This window comes from Phaenicophaeus curvirostris, chromosome 23 (genome assembly GCF_032191515.1).
Source record: "Phaenicophaeus curvirostris isolate KB17595 chromosome 23, BPBGC_Pcur_1.0, whole genome shotgun sequence".
In the NCBI taxonomy this organism is placed as follows: domain Eukaryota; kingdom Metazoa; phylum Chordata; class Aves; order Cuculiformes; family Cuculidae; genus Phaenicophaeus; species Phaenicophaeus curvirostris.
In genome coordinates, this window is record NC_091414.1 from 2,979,360 (window position 1) to 2,998,861 (window position 19,502).

The 19,502-nt window shown below is 53.3% G+C and overlaps 2 protein-coding genes across 2 annotated transcripts; both read right to left on the minus strand.

The window, feature by feature from the left end:
• Nucleotides 1–150: 150 nt before the first annotated feature.
• Nucleotides 151–7,451, minus strand: LOC138730310 (uncharacterized). Its single transcript, XM_069875388.1, has 9 exons — nucleotides 7,360–7,451; nucleotides 5,533–5,598; nucleotides 5,064–5,123; nucleotides 4,456–4,658; nucleotides 2,810–2,908; nucleotides 2,059–2,212; nucleotides 1,855–1,916; nucleotides 935–1,030; nucleotides 151–718 (listed from the first exon to the last, which is right to left on the minus strand). The coding sequence occupies exons 2-9, from the start codon at nucleotides 5,573–5,575 to the stop codon at nucleotides 458–460; spliced, it is 978 nt and encodes a 325-aa protein (XP_069731489.1). The 5' UTR covers nucleotides 5,576–5,598; nucleotides 7,360–7,451; the 3' UTR covers nucleotides 151–457.
• Nucleotides 7,452–8,068: 617 nt separating this feature from the next.
• Nucleotides 8,069–15,938, minus strand: SF3A3 (splicing factor 3a subunit 3). The gene is made up of 17 exons (XM_069875369.1): nucleotides 15,787–15,938; nucleotides 15,558–15,605; nucleotides 14,683–14,735; nucleotides 13,909–14,014; nucleotides 13,445–13,517; nucleotides 13,014–13,105; nucleotides 12,524–12,606; nucleotides 12,037–12,175; nucleotides 11,662–11,730; nucleotides 11,233–11,300; nucleotides 10,774–10,881; nucleotides 10,409–10,478; nucleotides 9,908–10,072; nucleotides 9,706–9,816; nucleotides 9,517–9,607; nucleotides 8,593–8,648; nucleotides 8,069–8,367 (listed from the first exon to the last, which is right to left on the minus strand). Exons 1-17 carry the CDS (start codon nucleotides 15,880–15,882, stop codon nucleotides 8,290–8,292), a joined length of 1,506 nt encoding a protein of 501 aa, XP_069731470.1. The 5' UTR covers nucleotides 15,883–15,938; the 3' UTR covers nucleotides 8,069–8,289.
• Between the last annotated feature and the right edge of the window lie 3,564 nt (nucleotides 15,939–19,502).

Consider the following 19,502-nt stretch of genomic DNA (forward strand, 5'->3'; position numbering starts at 1 on the left):
AGATCTCCCCTTCTCTGCAGGAGCTCACACAGAGAACCAGTGTCCTCGCTGTGAGCAGCCAGCGGGATGAAGCAGAGCACTCTCACTGTGCCAAGGGATCCCGCAGCCACACATGGTGAGGACCTGAGCAGCTCAAAAATGGAAAGAGCATCTGAGCAGATGCCCACAGCATCTTCTCAAAATAGGAATGCTGTGCTGCAGGACGACACGAGCAGGGCACAGGGCCCATCAGCAGCCTGCAGGCGTTGCTGCTGCATTCGGTGCAGCATCTGGGGTCACCCTGTGGGCTGGAGGCACCAACAGAGGTGGAGAAGAGGGCACCTGCGGCTGGGCCGCCTTGTTCCTGGGAGAGGGATGTGAGAGAGGGCAGTTGATAGCAGCCTTGGCTGAAGTCGGAGAGAGACAGGGATCCTAAAGAGCGCTGCGGAGCAATGCTGAATAGCACCTGGACTGCTGCTTACCCCCAGAGGGAAGCTGAGGTCCTGTAATTCAGGAGCAGGACCACCCCACATGCAATGAGCTTCAGGAGAGGGGCTGCAGCCAGCTGCCCAGCACCGTTGACGTGAACTTTGCCGTCCAGTTTCAGACAGCTTGCTTTCGGGGTCGCTCGGCAGCACTCCTGGTAACAGGCAGTCTTCACCCCACTGGCACAGACTGGTTTGGCAGCTTTGCAGCCTTTGCTACATCCCGCCACATAATTCACGCCCGTTTTCTTCATCTGGAAGGAGGAGAGAGATGTTAGCGCAAGGGTCCTCCAAGCCTTTCGTATTCACATCACAGGGATGCATCCCAGCTCATGAGTGGTCCTGATTTTCATAGAATCATAGAATAACCAGGTTGGAAGAGACCCACCGGATCATCGAGTCCAACCATTCCTATCAAACACTAAACCATGCCCCTTAGCACCTCAAGCCTTTCAGCTCCAAGGCCTTACCTCACAGAAGTCCTGCCCAACAATGCATCTACCAAGAGTCTTCTTGCCTTTGAAACATCCTTCACCATGACAGGAGAACGCTGTGCACACCTTCCCCTACAAGAGAAAGACAAGGGAGATGATGAATATTCATTAGTCCAGAGAGAGGACTCCTGGGACAAGACCTGAGCTTCAGACTGCCTTTCCTTCCTGAGGGATGCAAGGATTAATCATAGAATCATGGAATGGTTTGGATTGGAAGGGACCTCAAAGGCCATCCAGTTCCACCCCCTGTCACAGGCAGGGACACCTCCCACTGGATCAGGGGCTCCAAGCCCCATCCAACCTGGCCTTGAACCCCTCCAGGGATGGGGCAGCCACAACTTCCCTGGACAACCTGTTCCAGGGCCTCCCCACCCTCACAGCAAAACATTTCTTCCTAAAATCTCATCTCAATCTCCCCTCTTCCAGCTGAAACCCTCCAAGTCCTCCTCTGCCCTTGGTATGTGGCCAGTAGATCTCAGATGCTGGAGATACGGAGAGATAAAAGACTGACAGCACCCGTCTGAAACTACGGGAAACCTGAGTGAAAAAGCAGCATAGCAAGCAAGTTTGAAACCTGCTTTTCCTTCCTCTTAAGAGGGCTCTGCAAAGATAAGAACCTTCCCTTCCACGTAGGCTCAGAAGAAAGGCTGCAGCACCCCTTGGGTCCCCACATCTTCGGAGGCTCAGCCTGCCTTCAGCTCAAGCTGCTTGAATCAATGTCAGTGCTGGGCTTGGTTTGAGGCTCATTACGGACTCTCCCCTTTCAAAGCTTGTTAGGAATTAGTTCCCTTTCCAGAGACGCCTTTTGACCCTGTAAAGCGGCTGCAGGAAGGACCCTTCCCTCTCCTCCTGCTCAGTGGGAGCTCAGCCCCCAAGAGAACCTGCCTGGTACCTACGTTTCGGGCAGGAGGCCGAGGGGTGGTGATGGTCGGCGGCGTGGTGGAGGCTGGCAGGTCACCTGCAGACACACAAGGAGCCCCGTGAGAGCAAACCCTAGCGTTGAGAAGCTGCGACGATGCAACCGTGGCCAAGGGGGTTGCCCACCCATCTCCTTTCTGCCCAGCAGGATTAAGCTCAGACTCCCAGAGCGCTGCCGTTACCGTAGGAGCTGGCGTTGAGCTGCAGGCACAGGGGGGATTTGCAGCAGTCCAGGACGCAGTGTTGAGTGCTCACGCTGCTGTTGGTCCTGCACATCTCGGTGCCGCAGGCGCCGCTGCACCGCGTCGTGTAGTTGGTGCTGGAGAAGCGATAGAGCTGCAAGCAGAGCCAAAGGGAAAAATGTTCAGAACGTGATAAGATGCCGTTACAAAGGAGCACAAAGAGCATCACAGAACGGTTTGGGTGGGAAGGGACTTCTAAGATCATCCAGTTCCAACCTCTGCCATGGGTAGGGATGCCTCCCACTAGAAATGATAAAAATATCATAATAATTAACTGAAGGAGGCTGAGGGGAGACCTCATTGCTCTCTACAACTACCTGAAAGGAGGTTGTGGAGAGGAGGGAGCTGGGCTCTTCTCCCAAAGGACAGGGGACAGGACGAGAGGGAATGGCCTCAAGCTCCACCAGGGGAGGTTCAGGCTGAACATTAGGAAAAAATTTTTCATGGAAAGGGTCATTGGGCACTGGCAGAGGGGGTTGAGTCCCCTTCCCTGGAGGGGTTTAAGGGACAAGTGGACGAGGTGCTGAGGGACATGGTTTAGTGATTGATGGGAATGGTTGGACTCGATGATCCGATGGGTCTCTTCCAACCTGGTGATTCTATGAGTCTATGATTCTATGAAAGACTGCAACAGAGAGAAAGAAGGGAAACAAGATGCTGACAGGATCCTCAGTCTCAGCAAGCACCGTACCTCGCAGAAGGTCTCGTTATGGCAGGTCATCGTCTTGTTGGCATGGGCTTCATCCTGGTAACACCTCTCCCCAGAGCACTGAAAGCTCTGGCAGGTGAGCTGGAGGGAGAGCAGAGGAGGTTGTCACCACACAGCAAAGGCTTCTTGCACAACACCGCGTGCTGTCCCCAACCACAGCTTCACCGTCTGGAGGGACTGGCTCTGCGCACCCACCCGCTGTGCCCAAGGGGTCCCCTTCCATCCCAGAAGATGCTTTCATGGGACTCCTGGATCCTACAAGGGACAAACTAGGCTAAAGACCCTGCCCACGGGGCTGAAACAGCCCAGCCAACAGCCCTCTTTCCATTTCTTACCAGTGTTTCTTCTGTACTGTTCACAGAGGCGTTGTTGGCACCCATCAAGGTGTTGCGGGAGCCAATTAGGGCACCCACCAAGGCGCTGTTGGTGCCCACTGAGGCGTTGTGGATGCCCATCGTGGTGCTGTGGGCACCAGTTGAGGCAATATGGGCACCCACTGAGGAGCTGCGGGCACCCATCGAGGCATCGTTGGTGTCCATTGAAGCGTCAAGGGTGCTCACCAAGGTGTTGTGGGTGCCCACTGAGGCATTGTTAGCACCCACCAAGGTGCTGTGGGCACCCACTGATGCATTCTTGGCACCCATCGAGGCATTCTTGGTGCCAGTTGAAGCAGTGTGTGCGCCCATTGAGGTGTCGTTAGCACCCCCCAAGGTGTGATTGGCACCCACTGAGACGGTGAGGGCACTGACTGAGGTGCTGTGGGTATTCACCGAGGCACTCTTGCTGCCAGCTGAAGCATTATGGGCACCCATTGAGGCATTGGTACCACCCACCAAGGTGCTGTGGGTGCCCACCGAGGTGTGATTGGCACCGACTGAGATGTGGGCACCCACTAAGGAATTCTTGGTGCCAGCTGAGGCATTGTGGGCGCCCACTGAGGTGCTGTGGGCACCCACCGAGGCATTCTTGGTGCCAGCTGAAGCATTATGGGCACCCATTGAGGCAATGCTAGCACCCACTGAGGTGCTGTGGGCACCCACCGAGGTGTGATTGGCACCCACTGAGATGGGGTGGGCACCAACTGAGGTGCTCTGGGCATCCATGGAGGCATTCTTGGTGCCAGTTGAGGCATTGTGGGCACCCAACGAGGCATTCTTGGTGCCAGCTGAGGCATTGTGGGCACTCACTGAGGTGCTGTGGGCACCCAATAAGGCATCCTTGGTGCCAACTAAAGTATTGTGGGCACCAACTGAGGTGCTGTGGGCACCCAACGAGACATTCTTGCTGCCAGTTGAAGCATTATGGGTGCCCATTGAGGCACTGTTAGCACCCACCAAGGTGTTCTTGGTGCCAGCTGAGGCATTGTAGGCACTGACTGACATGGTATGGGCACCCACCGAGGCCTTCTTGGTGCCATCTGAAGCATTATGGGCACCCACTGAAGCGCTGCGAGTGCCCAATGAGGTGTGATTGGCACCCCCGGAGATGTTGTGGGCACTGACTGAGGTGCTGTGGGCACCCACTAAGGCATCCTTGGTGCCAACCGAAGCATTGTGGGCACCCACCAATGAACTGTAGGCACCCATTGAAGAATTGTGGGTGCCCACCAACGAGCTCTGGGCACCCACCGAGGAATTGTGGGTGCCCACTGAGGTGTTGCTGGCAGCAGCCATCAAGTTTTTGGTGGTGGTGCCCATCGAGGCGTTGTTGGCGCCCACGGAGGTTGTGTTGTTGGTGCCCATCGAGGTGTTGTGGGTGGCCACCAAGGCGGTGTTGTTGACCGCTGAGATGTTGGAGGCCCCCACCGAGGCGCTGGTGACTGCGTTGTGCTCTGGAAGACACAAAGTTCCCCCTGAGTGAAGGCAACACCAACCTTGCAAGGTTGCAAGCCCTGCATCCCCTCCTGAGTCTCTGCATGGTCCAAAGACACTTGTGAGAAGCGTCATCATGGTGTGGTTGGGAGGGAGATGGCAGTGAGGGACAGGAGGTCCCAAACAAGGTCACTTGCAACCAGTAACGGGACAGCCTGACAGGTCAGAGACCACAGAGTGACACAGAGGCACTGGGGACAGGACTTATAACAGCTTCTTCCCGTTTCCAGCCTCGCTGCATGTGAAGAACGGGCTTTTCTGGGGCCAAAACCTTGAAAAAAGGTTCCTCAGAGAGGCTCCATCCTACAGAATAAGTCCCTGCTTCCCCCAGGAGCCCCAGGTATCTCATGGGGTGCAGAACTTACCTGCCATGACAAGAGGGTCCTGGGCGCAGAGGTGCAGAGCCAAGATGCAGAGCAGCAGGCCTGGAATGGAGGGGGACGATGGAGACCATCACATCTCCCTCCCCAGCGTGCAGCTCACCCTCGAAACACCAAGTGCAGCCCCTCCCCAGCCTCCCTGGAGCAGGGTGTGGGCAGTTCTGGGGAACCTTACAGACACCTTTGAGGTCAGGAACGGTGCTGGCCACAGGGGACCAGCTCTGCTGCAGAAAGACCCTCCCAATCTGTTCAAGACCAGGTTGGATGAAGCTTGGAGCAACCTGATCCAGTGGGAAGCGTCCCTGCCTATGGCATGGGGAGGAACCGCATGGGCTTTGAGATCCCTTCCAACCCAAACCATTCCATGATTTGATGACCCATCCAGAGCCCCAGGGGACAGCTGGGGCAGGGATGGACATCCTGGGCTCTCCAGGATGGATGGTGCCCCCCTTACCTCGAACAGAGAGAACAAGCCACCGGCAACCTGCCATCTTCATCCACCAGCAGCCTCACCTGGTACCTGGGAGGAAGAGGCATGGTCAGACCAGGCAGCAGAACGGGACATCAAGGATCACGGCTTCTCCCAGAGCCTGCCCGGGGTCAGGGGGCAGAAACAACACCAGAACAAGTTACATCAGGAGACTTTTCCTGTTGAGGGTTTTCCTTTGATGAAACCTTTCTCCTAAGAAGTTCTACAGCCTTTTTCCAGGCACCATGGGAAATCCAAGTTGCCCAGCACTCTTGTTGGTTCCTGTAGTGGCAGGACATGGTTTTCAAGCAGGAATAAGTACCTGCCAACAACACCCACCAACAGTATCTCTGAAAACTGCCATCCGGGTTGTCTCTCAGCTCAGAACTCATCTCACAGATCAATAACCAAACAGTTCTGCACCCTTGTCACTCTGCCTGGAGCACCATAGAAGAGAATCATAGAATGCTTTGGGCCGAAGGGACATGTACAGGTCGTCCAGTCCAACTCCCCTGCAGGAACAGGGACATCTTGAACCACTTCAGGTTGCTCAGACCCAATCCAACCTAACCTTGAGCACCTCCAGGGATGGGGCAGCCACGATTTCTCTGGGCAACTTGGGCCAGGGTCTCACCACCTTCATTGTAAAAAATTCTGCCTTACATCCAGTCTAAATCTCCCTTCGCTTAGTTTCAAACCATTCCCCATCATCCCATCCCTGCACTCCCTGATCAAGAGCCATTCCCAGGTTTCTTGGAGCCCCTTTTTGTGCTGGAAGCTGCTCTAAGGTCTCCCTGGAGCCTTGTCTTCTCCAGGTTGAATGACCCCAACTTTCTCAAGCCTGTCACCTCCTGAGAGGCTCTCCAAAACCTCCAAGGCTGCCACAACCACCAGCCTCCGACGGGCCCCAGGGACACAACCCGGCTGCCAGCGAGCAGGAGTCCCCCAGGAAGTCACGTGTGCCCGTTGGTGTGGAAACCCTCCCCCAGCGCTCATGGCAAGGCACAGAGCTGCCAGGAGCATGGAGAAGTGTAGTTACAGGTGACGCTTGGCACCACGCAGCAGCTTGCAATGCTGTTGCAAGAGAAGCTGTGACCCACAGGCAGCAGCATCCATCACTAGAGGACCTGAGCCCACCAGCCCCCAGGAGAAGCATGAGAGACTCTCCCCAGGCAGTTGTTGTTGAAGGAGAAAGTGAGCCTGGTGTGAAGAGGAGGCTGAGGGGAGACCTCATTGCTCTCTCCAACTCCCTGAAAGGAGGTTGTGGAGACAAGGGAGCTGGGCTCTTCTCCCAAGGGACAGGGGACAGGACGAGAGGGAATGGCCTCAAGCTCCACCAGGGGAGGTTCAGGCTGGATATCAGGAAAAAATTTTTCACAGAAAGGGTCATTGGTCCCTGGCAGAGGCTGCCCAGGGAGGGGGTTGAGTCACCTTCCCTGGAGGGGTTTAAGGGACGGGTGGACGAGGTGCTGAGGGACATGGGTTAGTGTTTGATAGAAATGGTTGGACTTGATGATCCGATGGGTCTCTTCCAACCTGGTGATTCTATGATAATTCTATTATTTACACCCAGTTAGCATTCCCCAGTGGCTGAAGCTTGCGAGGAGACTATAGGCTGTTTGTTCAGAGTGAAAGGCAAGACAGTGGGGGCTCTTACCTTCCGGACCAGGGCAGTCAACACCCTGGGCAGGTTTGGACCTCCCAGAGCGAGGTGCTGCTCCAGCACAACCCAACCCAGCTCCAGGACAGGAATCAACGCCCACCAGCCACAGCCTCATCCCAAGAACGACTTTCCCCAAGGCACAGACTCACCCTGTTGTCTGCTCCCGATGCCCAGCGCAGGCCAGCAGCCGCTCCAGCGGTGAAGAGCCTCTGGGTTCCGAGAGAAGCTCGGTGCCTGCTGCAGGCTCGCCCTGGTGCCAGCAACAGCCCCACCCCTGCCAACCGCTGCTGCGTAACCCATCACCCCAGGGAAGCGCCTGGTCCCTGCTGCTCTGCGCATCTAGCGAGGCAAACAGCCCTGCACAGGGACACAGAGAGCTCTGAGGGTGGAGGGGCCGCAGAAACCAACTCTACACCAAAGCGAAGCCCCACTCGAGGTGCTGGAGAAACTGCCACCAGTTGCCCACACAGCCCAGCTCAAAGAATGATCAATTCCTTGACAAAATCCCAGTGGGTGAAGCTCTGCAGGGAGACAAATCTGCAGTAACAGTGGCAACGCCACCTAAATACATTTGGTTTGCAAAGCAGAGCAAAGAAAAACACAACAGGGAGCGGGGTAGGACCGTTCCGCACCGTTGGCACACGATGTTCACCTGGGCTACACAAAGCCAGCCCTCACCATAAATGTTCCATCAGAAAGGGAACAAACTGCACAAAAAACATTTATAAATTATAGATCATCTAAAACGTTGGACAATATGACCCTTGAGGTCCCTTCCAATCCAGCATTCTATAATTCATTTGAAAAATACCACGAAGAAACCTCTTCCTTACGGCACATGAAAGCAGATGAGGCTCTTGGCACTTCCTACATGAAAACTGGTTTATTTTTCAAGGGGGTTATTTTTAATACAAAACATCACAAATCTGCTTTCATAGGGGGCTTCCTAGAGCAATTCTATAAAGGATCCTTAAAATCTATATCCATGCACATAGAAAATCCAGGAACTGAAGAAGAGCTGGAGCTGCAGACATGTCTCCACTTGCTTTTCGGATATGAAATCCTTCACTTGGGAACAGCTACAGCAGCCCCTGACGTTTCAAGTCTTCATAGGTCTTTTTATTCACCACGTTCCCACTGGAATCCTCATATTCCTCCTAGAATGGAAGGGACAGTTCAGACCCTGCACACAGCCTGACTCGGCTGCACTGCAGCATCTGAATTCCAGCTCATGCTGCACCCACGACACGGCCACCCCAGCAGGAACCTCTCAGCACGACTCCCTTAGGAATCCTGATGGATACAAGCAGTTCACGCAAGGTAAACGGGGGTTCCCGCATGGACAGGACCAGAGACATCCCAACACCCCTGTGACATCTCACCTCTGTGTCGGGCTGCCATCGCTCTGAAGCCTTCTGCTGTTTCAGCTTTGCCCACACTGCAAACACAAAGTCAGACAGGATCTGATGCCGTTTCCCTGATACACCAGTGTTTAATCCAGTAACACATACAAACGAGCTGGGTTTTGCCTCTCTTTTAAAACACCAACAGCTCAGCAGTCCAGGAATTTATCCAACATCCACCACAAACGAACCACCCCCTGTAGGGTTTACTGAAAGGCATAAAATTAAAGCAAAGAAGGCTTCAAAATGATCATTCAAGATGGAATGCAACAGCGGTGCAAACCCACTACCTCAGAGACACAGCTCCGAAGCAATGACAGTTTCTTTGGGAAAGCAAAGCTTCTAGGCAAGAAACAATTGATTTCCAGGACCCATATCCAAGGTGGGATGGTTCAGGAATCACCCTCCCAAAGAAGCTGCCTCCTCAAAGCACCAGCACAGCTCAGCTGCACTAAATCACCATCACTAACTCCCACATGCCGCAGGCTTCTGAAATCCACCTGCAGGCTCTCTCATTTCTGCAGGGTCTTCTGGCTTCCCCAGGAAGATGCTGGCACAAAACAGTTAACCCAGAGCTACACAGGATGACGCAGCCACACTCTGCTTCAAGAAACGGTGCCACATGGCTGAGATTTCATAAACAAAAGCACCACAGAGGAAAGAGCCCGCAACAAATGTGCACCAGGCTGGCATTCCCAGCACTCACTTACTCCTGCAGGTACCCAACAAAAGGATAAAAGTCCTAAGCGCTGGCAGGGATGGTCCAAGGAAGGATCATCCCACACGCACCCAGGTTCATATCGTGCTTCCCGACACCAGTTGCTGGCCAAAGGGAAGGACAAATCCCTGGCAAGAGGCAATGCGAGCGGTTCTTACGCCGCACGTTCCCTATTCTCTACTTACATGAGACTGCATCCTCGATCTGTGTGACATTGGCAAAATGCGCCGTGTTGGGAATGCCCAGGCACCTCATCCCGTGAGCGTGGCGCCACTCCTGGGAAGAAGAGAGAAGCCGTCAGGGATTTAAGAGTTCCTTATTATAAAGATCATCTGAAAACAGTACAGATATTCTTGTAGGAAAGCAGTACTCACTGCAAAGTGACGCTGAAAGGCTTTGGGCCCTCGGTAGGTGTAATTACCACAAATCTCACAGTTGTAGTTGATGTTTAAACCATGTAGCTTATACAGCCAGTACGGGATCGGCTGATGAGTGAAGAGAAACAAAGATTAGGCCAAATGGCAAGGCAGGTATGGGGCCCATGACATCTCCTCTTTTCCCAGACCCAACCATTACCTTGCCGTCCCAACCAAGAGGCAGATTTTTAGGATTATAAATGATTTCATTTTCTTCATCTTCGCTTTCACTCTCGCTGATCTGCTCCTCCTCTTCCTCCTCCCTCTCCTCCCCTGTCCGTGCCTGCTTACGCTGCACATTCTCGTGAGTGAGGTGTCTCTGCTCCTGGAGCAGGAGAAAAGAAGCAGTTGTTCACACAAAGCAACAGCAGCAATACTCTCGCAGTGTGAAATACAAGACAAGGTCCAGTACTTGGGTCTGCTCACAAACGCCTGCCAAATATTTAGCTAACGGAAATACAAGCATAAGCCATTATATTTTACTCATTGACAGAAAAAGCTATAAGCTAACATGCTCGTTAAAGCATTAGGACCCTGGACATGAAAATAACTCTTCCAGGCACACTGTCTACAAAAGCACTGGGTGAAGATCCAGGTGAGCCTCCAGTCACTACTGGACGGGTCCAAAAGAAACAGCTCAAAGACAAAATAAAAGGCTTACCCCAAGAACTTCCACATACTCATAAATCTGAGCTTCCAGGAATGCAAGATCTTTGTTTCTTTCAGTGTCTCTGGAAATAGATACAGGAACTTGATATCAAGTCCATTTCAAACTGCGGTCGTCAGGTGAATGCTAAATTCCTAAGGCTTGTACACAGCAAGAAAATGCACACAAGCATCAAAACAGTTCATGTAAACCAGACCACACACAAATCATTCGGCTCTGGTATCTTCCATTTGTCTCAGGACTATTCAGTCCAATGTGAAAAGCTTCAAGAATTGCTCTGCCACAACTATACAAGAGTGGTAACTACAGAACACTTCTCATCCAAGTGATCAGAGCCCCATCAGCTGTAGGAAACTCACCTTTTGCTTCCTTTTGTCTTTGGATTCTTGGCAAACAAGGAAGGATCAAGCGCTTCCAGGGATTTGCCTTTAGTGCTGAAAAGTCTCTGAGCACGCTCTTCCAGAGTCCTAAGGAGAAACAGGAGATAAGTTCAAACCACAGTTTGACATTTCCCTAGAGATACTTGAATTCATGCAGCAAAATCCTACATTTAGCTACTAAGAGACTGTGAGATTTCCCATTATCTTTGTTTTCATTCCTTAAACTAAATTCTCTTATATGGGAGGCTTCAGTACAGGACACTTTTTGAAACATCAGATCACGGCCTTCCCTGACTGGTTCTATACGTTTGGTCTTTCAAACACCATTAAAGTCATTCTTGTACATTAGGAAGATCCAAACAAGCATCCCACAAAGGAATGCAAGGCAGAAAGACCTCAAAAAACAGAAAGGAGCTATAAAAAAAGGCTGCATCTTACCCGCCACATTTTAGTCCCAGGGCCAGCAAAGCTGATTTTAATCTGTCCAGTCCCAGGGAGGCCAATTCCTGTTCAATTAAAATAAATCACAGTAAGAGAGAAGCTAGAGAACAAACAGAATATGGACATGTGCCCATTTTAACTCATTAAAGAGCAAAAACCCAAAAGACGAACAACGTGCAAGAAAGGACAGTCAAGGGTGCACAACTCCTCACTGAAAAACAAGGAATGTGACAAATCCAACTGTATCTTTCAAGTTACACCCCTCTTATGAGAGAAATTAACTCATCAGCATAATCCAAGTTTTACTTGGAGAGCACAGAGCCAGAGGCAAAAGTGCAGCAAGGAAAATTATGAAAAGAAACAAATCGACTTCAGTTCCCACCTGCTCAAAACTTCACTACCAAATGCAGAGCCCTGAGAACTTACCTCCCAGGAGGAGAATGCTGAGAGATCCAGGTGGGCTCCGGCATGAGTGAGGGCACTGCTGGTCTCTTTCTGCAACAAAAAGCACATGCAGGATCTTTGAGACATCCCACACCTCAGGCAACAGGATATTCTAACCTCATTTCACAGAGAAGAATTCTCTCACTGAACTGAGCAGTGGAACAACAGAAAAGATAGGAAATAAGCAAAGCGTGGAAAAGGTTAATTTAAAACTGGTGGGTTTTGGAATCCAAGTCTGTATTGAACAGCACTTTTGTGATCACAGCCACACACCTCACTATCAGGCTTAACAGAAATGATACCCAGAAAATCTCTCACAAATACAGGAACGTTCACACGGGTGCAACGCCTGCTCACCGGCCAGCCAGGGAACGTCCCATTCTCCCACTTCTTCTCAAACTCAGTCTGGATTTTCCCAAACAGTTCATTCTGGTCCAGTAACGGTTTCACTCGGTCTGTGTAATCCTGCAGGTACTCAAGAAGCATTTCCAGGTACCTGGCAAAGTAATCGCAAGCAAAGGCAATTCAGCACCAACCTCTAACACATTTTGGAATGTAATTACCCTTTGTACTCAAAGGGAGGCCACCAAGACGATGACAACACGCAGGATTTCTACATGCAGCAGTTCCCAGAATAAAGTAAGATCCTTCCACAGAGCAGAATGTGTCTTTCCACATCTTTGCTATGCTGTGTTTTTCCTCAGGGCTCAGCCTGAGTTACAGCTCAATGACCCAATTTACATGAGTTAAGCCTGACTTAATTACATTCCCAGCAGCTGTACCTTTCAGAAGCAAATTCCTTCTCATCAGCTGCCATAAATGAAGCCAGTAGGGAAAGGCTCACCTCTTATATTCAGCATTTTTTCTCTCCTTAGGAATATCGAAGAGTTGGTCAAATGTGGATAAGTAAGTGATGTAATCCAGTTTCTACAGATGAAAAAGTTTGAGTCAGACTTTGCACAAATTAAAGAAATCAACCTCCAGTTTCCAGACCAGAAGAAAAGCACCAGCTCCTGCCACTGCAGCGGCCCGGGGTTCCCTGTGTGTTGATGCGCTGCCTTGGACACCCAGCAGTAGAGAAAACAGAAGCTTTTTACAAGGCTGTCATTACTCTAATGATATAGAGAGATCAGCTGGAAAGAAAAGGAGTCACGAAGCAGCATTCAGGATTCAGACGCGGCCAAGCTGCATGTGCAGCAAAGTGGCTCTGAAATGGCTGTTTGGAAACACACGTATTTACTCCAGGAAAAAACTCAGCAAGCAACCATGCACCAACCACAGAAAATCCTCCCTGTCTCTGGCACTGAACTACCCAGGTGCGTGCAGCCACTCACCTCTGACGACTTCAGATTGATGTACTTGAGATAACAGTCGTGCAGATCCAAGTATCGCCCGTACCCTTCCTCGTCTGTAAACTCCACCAGATCTGCAGGGAGGATCATGAGAAGCTTTATTACAAGCTCAATCTTCCTAATTATTATCTATGCGCTTTAGAACTTGACAAAGAGTAGACTGAGCTATGCCTAGGGAAGGTGTTTAGGATGTGAGCAGGATATTCCCAGACCAGACACCCCTCTGCTGCGCGGGAGCTCTGCTACCCCAGAATATCCCAGGGGCTGCAGGGGAGGAGAATTTAAATGATAAAAGAACAGTTTTCCAGAACTCTGAAACGTGTAGAACAGATCAAACACCTCAGTGCAGAACAGCTCCCAGGCAATGCCCCACATTTTCACTTCAACCAGCCTCAGAGCAGCCACAAACTTACTTTGAGCTTCTTCACTCGGGTTGTCCCTGGCCTTCAGCAGCTCCTCGAACTCCACTGACATCGGAACGCAGATCTGCAGGAGCACAGAGAAGTTACTGAACAAATGATGCCTTCAGCTAACGGCCCAGAATAATTAAATTGAAATCACAACAGGACTGCTAACGGAACAGGCAGTTGAAGTGTTTCTCCACCATGACTTTAGCTCAGCTCAGAACACTCCTGAGCGAGCGCATTGCAAGCGGAGAACACAGCCGGCATCCCGTATCTCCTCTTCGTGCTGCTCTCCCAGGAGCTCATCCCCTGCCTCCAAAGCGCAGCCTAACCCTGAACACCTCCTTTTCTCGACTGAGTCAATACTTTTACATTAAGGCAATTAAACTGGGAAAAAAAACAACTGTTTATTGCAGGGATGAGGCCCAACAGACTACAAGTCGCCTGTTCTCGTGAGACAGATCATCAGTTACCTCGTTTGGATGTTTCCGGTGAAACTCCTTGATTTGTTTCAGTCTGTTGTAGAATTCTGCAAATTCATTTGGCCCCGAAATGGCGCTGAGTTCCTCCTTCCGCAAGCTGTGAGTTTATGAAGAGGGACAGATTACGAGTGGGAAAGGAAACACCTTGGGAAAAGCTCCTACCGGTACCAAGTCTAGCACTGCAGTTGAACACACAAAGCTCTGGCCAGACCGTCTGCAAATCCTGGAAGGCCCCCAAAAGCTCTTGCAAACTCACACTGTGAGGCTCCAGATCCCGTGTCCCACTGCACAGCTCCACAGAATCATAAAATAGTTTGGTTGGACCTTAAACATCATCCAGTTCCAACTCCCCTGCCATGGGAAGGGAAACTTCCCACTAGATCAGGCTGCTCAAGGCCCATCCAGCCCGGTCTCAAACACCTCCAGGGATGGGGCAGCCACAACTTCCCTGGGCAACCTGTTCCAGTGCCTCATCGCCTTCACAGTGAAGAAATACTTCCTTATATCTAGTCTCCAACCCCCAAGGCAGCTCCCAGTCAACTCCAGGCCTCAAACCCAGAAGCCCTCAAAACCAACACATCCAGCACAACGTGTGCAACCTGGGTCCTGCGAGCCAGTGCAATCTTCACAGCCTGATTCCCGCTCAGACCAGCATTATTCATGCTGTATCCACAACTGATTCCAAAAGCCCTGGGCTCTCCTGTTGCCAAACACGTGGATACTCCGCTGCGCCCACCCTGGCGAGATATCTGTGCAGGCACTCACCCGTCCTTGTCGTCGTACAGGTCTCGCAGGTTGCCGCTCACCTCCATGTACCTCTGAAAAGCAAAAGCGAGCCCTGATGCTGCCAGCGCCGATGCTGGGACCAGGCCCCTCCGCCCACCTCCACCAGTATCGGGATGATAGAATCATCGAACCAAAGAATCGTTTGGGTTGGAAGGGACCTTAAAGATCACGACCCAGATGATCTTTAAGGTCTCTTCCAACCCAAACGACTCAGGGATTATATGATCATCCAGTTCCACCCCCTGCCATGGGCAGGGACACCTCCCACTGGATCAGGCTGCCCAAAGCCCCATCCAACCTGGCCTTGAACATCTCCAGGGATGGGGCAGCCACAACCTCCCTGGGCAACATGTTCCAGGGCCTCACCACTGTCATTGTGAAGAAATTCCTTCTTATGTCTAGTCTAAATCTGCCCCTCTCCAGTTTATCCCCATTGCCCCTCATCCTATCACTCCAAGGCTTTGTAAACAGCCCCTCCCCAGCTTTCTTGTAGCCCCTTCAGGTACTGGAAGGTCGCTATAAGTTCTCCTTGGAGCCTTCTCTTCTCCAGGCTGAACAACCCCAACTCTCTCAGCCTGTCCTTGTCCAGGAGGTGCTCCAGCCCTCAGATCATCTTTATAGCTTCCTCTGCACCCATTCCAACAGCTCCATCTCCTTCTTACGCTGAGGATTCCAGACCTGGACACCCAACTTCCCCCACCACCAGTATTGGGACCAGCCACCCCCCTTCCCCAGTACAGGGACAAGGCCCCCCCTGCTCCCTGCTCTGCTACCAGGACAAGGCCCCAAGCTCGCCCTTGCCACCAGTCCCAGGCCAAGACCCCCAGCCCACCCCCCGGGGCCAGCGCACTCACGTCCTGCATGGCCCGCGTCCGGTGATCCGAGTTGATCTGGTCACGGAGCTGCGGGGAGAAGAGCAGGGTGAGCGGAGGGAAAGAGGAACAGAACAGGGGGAACGGAGAGAGGAGCGGGGAGAAGGGGGTTAAGGTGGTGAGGGGGGTTAAGAGGGAGAGGAGCGGGGTTAACGAGGGGTGAACTCCGGGTTGGCCGGGTAAACGCGGGCCCGGGCCGTCCCGCCCGCACCGTGGACTTCTTGGTGAGCATCTCCTTCACCATGACGTCCATGAGCCGCTCCCGCTCCTCATGGTAGCGCCGCTGCTGCTCCAGGATCGTCTCCATGGCCCGCGCCGCCGCTGCCACCGACGCCGCTGCCGCTGCGCCTGCTTCCGCTTCCGGTCCCGCCAAGCGCGCCGCAGAAGCTCCGGCCGGGCTGTGCCCTGCTAAAAGGGTCCGGGTCCTCCTTGTGCCCTGCAAAAAGGGTCCGCGTCCTCCCTGTGCCCCACCCCGCCCTGCAGCCCAGAGCTGCTCTTGGTTCCATTTGTCCAACCCAGAGAGCAGCAGCAGGGCCCCACGGCAGCAGGAGAGACATCCCAGTGCCCAGGGCAGCAGGAGAAGGTGTTCCCATGGGGAGGGCAGCTGCTGGAGTCCTCCTTTTGCTGGGGAGAGACGGGTCACGGCCCTGCTCGTGGCAGCGGGTTGGAACTAGATGATCTTTGAGGTCCCTTCCAACCCAAACTAGTCACAGAATCACAGAATCAGTAGGTTGGAAAACACCCACCGGATCATCGAGTCCAACCATTCCCATCAATCACTAACCCATGTCCCTCAGCACCTCATCCACCCGTCCCTTAAACCCCTCCAGGGAAGGTGACTCAACCCCCTCCCTGGGCAGCCTCTGCCAGGGCCCAATGACCCTTTCTGGGAATTTTCTTTTTTTCCAGGCTTCCGACAGCACCATCCTGGCAGGAGTCTTCCCGCAGAAGCCGTGGCTGCAGCCTCCCACTTTCGCTTGGATTTCGCTCGCCGCCTTCGGATCCGCCCTGAGCGCCAAGGAGAGCTCCTGCCAGTGCTTTGCCCCTGCTCTGCCAAACACAAAGCTATAATTAAATTTAACTCACAAATGAATTACTGCTATTTTTTCTTCTACCGTGCGTGAGAAATTTCTTGAAGCCAAAAGCAACAACAGCAAAAAATCGGGCTTAATGATGGCAGGCAAACAGCCCTGGGAAAAGCTGAATCGCTGGGGCGAGAGGGATGCCGAGGGTAGGAATATTCTCTGTAATTACGCTCTGGCACTCCAGGCTGCCCCAAAGCGCGTCACTTCTTCCTCATAAATGCCTGCCTAAAAATAAAAACAGAGATAAGATTCAGAACCTCGCGTTCTCCCATTTCCCTTTGTATGAAACTTTATCCCTGGGAAGGAGTTGAAATCCAGCAGCGTCACATCCAGCCTTGGGGACTCTCTGGTTTGGACTTTTGGCACAGGGAGGGTCAGGGTGGGATGAGACCTGCCCCACACCTGGCAGAGCACCTGGAGAAGGTTTATTCTGGTGAGAGATGGTGCTCTGGGAGATGCCACAGCAGCATCTGTGCCCTGGGATGATGGGAGCAAACCTACCCCAATTCTTTCCCCACCTCCCCAGGACCTCCACTGGGCGCTGCCCTAGCAGGGTGAGGACCAAAAAAGATCTAGGGGAGCATGTGCAGGATGCTCACAGGGTTCAGCATCCCTGCCTCCTAACGCAAGAGGCAAAGGTGAGCTGCCTGCCCTCTAACACCAGCTCTCCCACCAGCCCTGGGACCAGCAGTGCTTGCCCTGGGGACCTGCTTGTCACCACTTGCGGCCAAGCCTGAGCTTCCAGCACTGTTGCAGCCTCCTGACTGGTCACCTGGAGAGGAGCAGGAGCATCCAAGGCAGGTCCAAGCTCAGTTTGGGAGTTCAGACAAGGTGTTACCGGCACAGAAAGCTGACGCGTTGTCTGAACCTGCATGTGGCTCTAGCTGGAAAAGGGCAAATGCCAGCAGGCAGCTGGGAGCTGAAATTAGCCCAGCCTCAGGCAGGAGAAGCAGAGCTCACTCTGCAGCCATGCAGCTCCTGTTGGCTCAGGAACACCAGCACTCGTCGCTGCTGCGCAAACTGTGCCCGACGCACCAGCGGTTCAGCTCTCCTCCCAGGGAAACTCTGGCTGGAAAGAGAACAAACCCCTGGGAAGTGAAAGCACTCCCCACAGCCAGCAGCTACACCACCACCACTTCCAGAGGAAGAAGAACGCAGCTGGCAAGTGCCCAGCACGGCCACCGCTGCGTGGCCAGCAGCGAGCGACTGCCGTCCCTGCTGAGCTGAGCTGCTTCTGATGCACGGTGGCTTCCAGGCACCGGGGAACATCCCATCCCTCTCTTTGCCCCCATCCCTGCAGCCACACCAGCCAGCAGGGATCTGCTCTCACTCCCACTTCACCCTGGCCCAGAGCAAGTGACCCTTTGGGGTCACCTCACCAGGACTAGAGCAGCGGCTCGGATCTGGCTCTACCCACCGGGGTGGCAAAGGCAGCCCTAGATCCCACTCTGAGCCGTGGCAGCTGCGGGCAGCGCAGGGAAAGCTCGGCTTGAGCGCATTTGAATCATAAAAAATTGTTTGGTTGGAAAAGACCTTTGAGATCCTCGAGTTTGGTTAATGCTGGGGGCTCTTTCTGCGCCCCCAGTGCTGCCGCGGGCTCCCAGCGAGGTTCTCTGCTCCCAGCTCACCCTGTGCAGCAGCCCCAGCTCTGCCCTCCCCCTGCACTGCTCGCCTGGGCTTAATAATATTTTCATGACTGTTTTAGAGCGGGGCTCTGGGAGCCTCCGGGGAGGTTTGTGCATGACATCAGCCTCCCCCTCCCGTAAATCAGGCTCTGGACCGCGCACAGCCGTGACCCATTCATGACAGGGATAAAATCCAGATGTTCCAGCGCTACGTGCAGCTGGGTCATTTCCTTTTTTGGCTAAAAACGTGAGGCTCTCGAGGCTGACTGAAAGAGGAGCCCGGGGGCCCTTTTGTACAGAAACCGTTTGTGGTTAATCCCTGGAAACAGTGCAGCAGAAACAAGGGTTTGCGGTGCTGCTGGAGGAGGACGAGCTCAGCTGGAAACCTCCCGGGCTGGAAGCTGCTCGCTCGCTCACACTTTGAGGCCAAGCGGCAGCAAAACCAGAGCCTGGCGCAGGTCACGGGGCAGCAAGAACAGCAACAAAAATCTTACTTTCAAAACCCCACTAGCTGCCAAAGCAGGAGCCTCGGAAGAAGCCAGGAACGTGGATGCGGAGAGCCAGAGCTGTGGTCCAAGGCTGTGCCTGCCGGAGCAGCACGTTCAGGAGCTGAACCCCAGTGCAGGGGGAACTTATTGGGGTGCTGGGGGCCAGCGATCCCAGAGGAAGTCGTGGCCGCTGTTAGTAAATGTAAAGGAATCTGCGGTAAAATAGTTTCAGATGTTAGGGGAATAAATGGCTCCCTGGCTGATAAAAGTGAGTAATGAGCACACGCCGCTTTGGGGAAGGCTGCCAGGAGACGACTGGAGAGCCCAGCAACCTCCCCACCAAACCTCCTCCCGGGAGCCCGTGTGTGCGGAGGGGATGCAGGGGGAAGGAAGCTCGTCCGCACAGACGGATACGATTTGGTATCGCAGCGATCCAGCCCAGCTCCCGCAGCAGGGCAACATCCCCGAGCCCAACCCGACACCCGCTGAGTCCTGCTGGGGCCCGTCCTGCCGAACAGCCTGTCCAGACAGACAGACTGACAGCAGGCACGGACAGACAGGCAGCCCCAGCGGCCAGAACCCACTTCAGAGAATCACAGAATCACCAGGTTGGAAAAGACCCATCGGATCATCGAGTCCAACTTGCAGCTCCACAGCTGGGGGAAGAAGCTGTGGTTCCTCTACGCTAACCCAGGGGCTGGTAGAGCTGATGCTTTGGGAAGGGGGGAT

Excerpts from the sequence above, each read along its gene's own strand:
- LOC138730310 (XM_069875388.1), bottom strand. The coding sequence starts at position 5,575 with ATGAAGATGGCAGGTTGCCGGTGGCTTGTTCTCTCTGTTCGAG. Across the intron at positions 4,659-5,063 it reads GGACCCTCTTGTCATGGCAG|AGCACAACGCAGTCACCAGC; the intron begins GTAAGTTCTGCA and ends TGTGTCTTCCAG. Across the intron at positions 1,917-2,058 it reads GCTCAACGCCAGCTCCTACG|GTGACCTGCCAGCCTCCACC; the intron begins GTAACGGCAGCG and ends GTGTGTCTGCAG.
- SF3A3 (XM_069875369.1), bottom strand. The coding sequence starts at position 15,882 with ATGGAGACGATCCTGGAGCAGCAGCGGCGCTACCATGAGGAGCGGGAG. Across the intron at positions 14,015-14,682 it reads CTGTACGACGACAAGGACGG|CTTGCGGAAGGAGGAACTCA; the intron begins GTGAGTGCCTGC and ends ATAAACTCACAG. Across the intron at positions 9,817-9,907 it reads CTCTTGGTTGGGACGGCAAG|CCGATCCCGTACTGGCTGTA; the intron begins GTAATGGTTGGG and ends TTCACTCATCAG.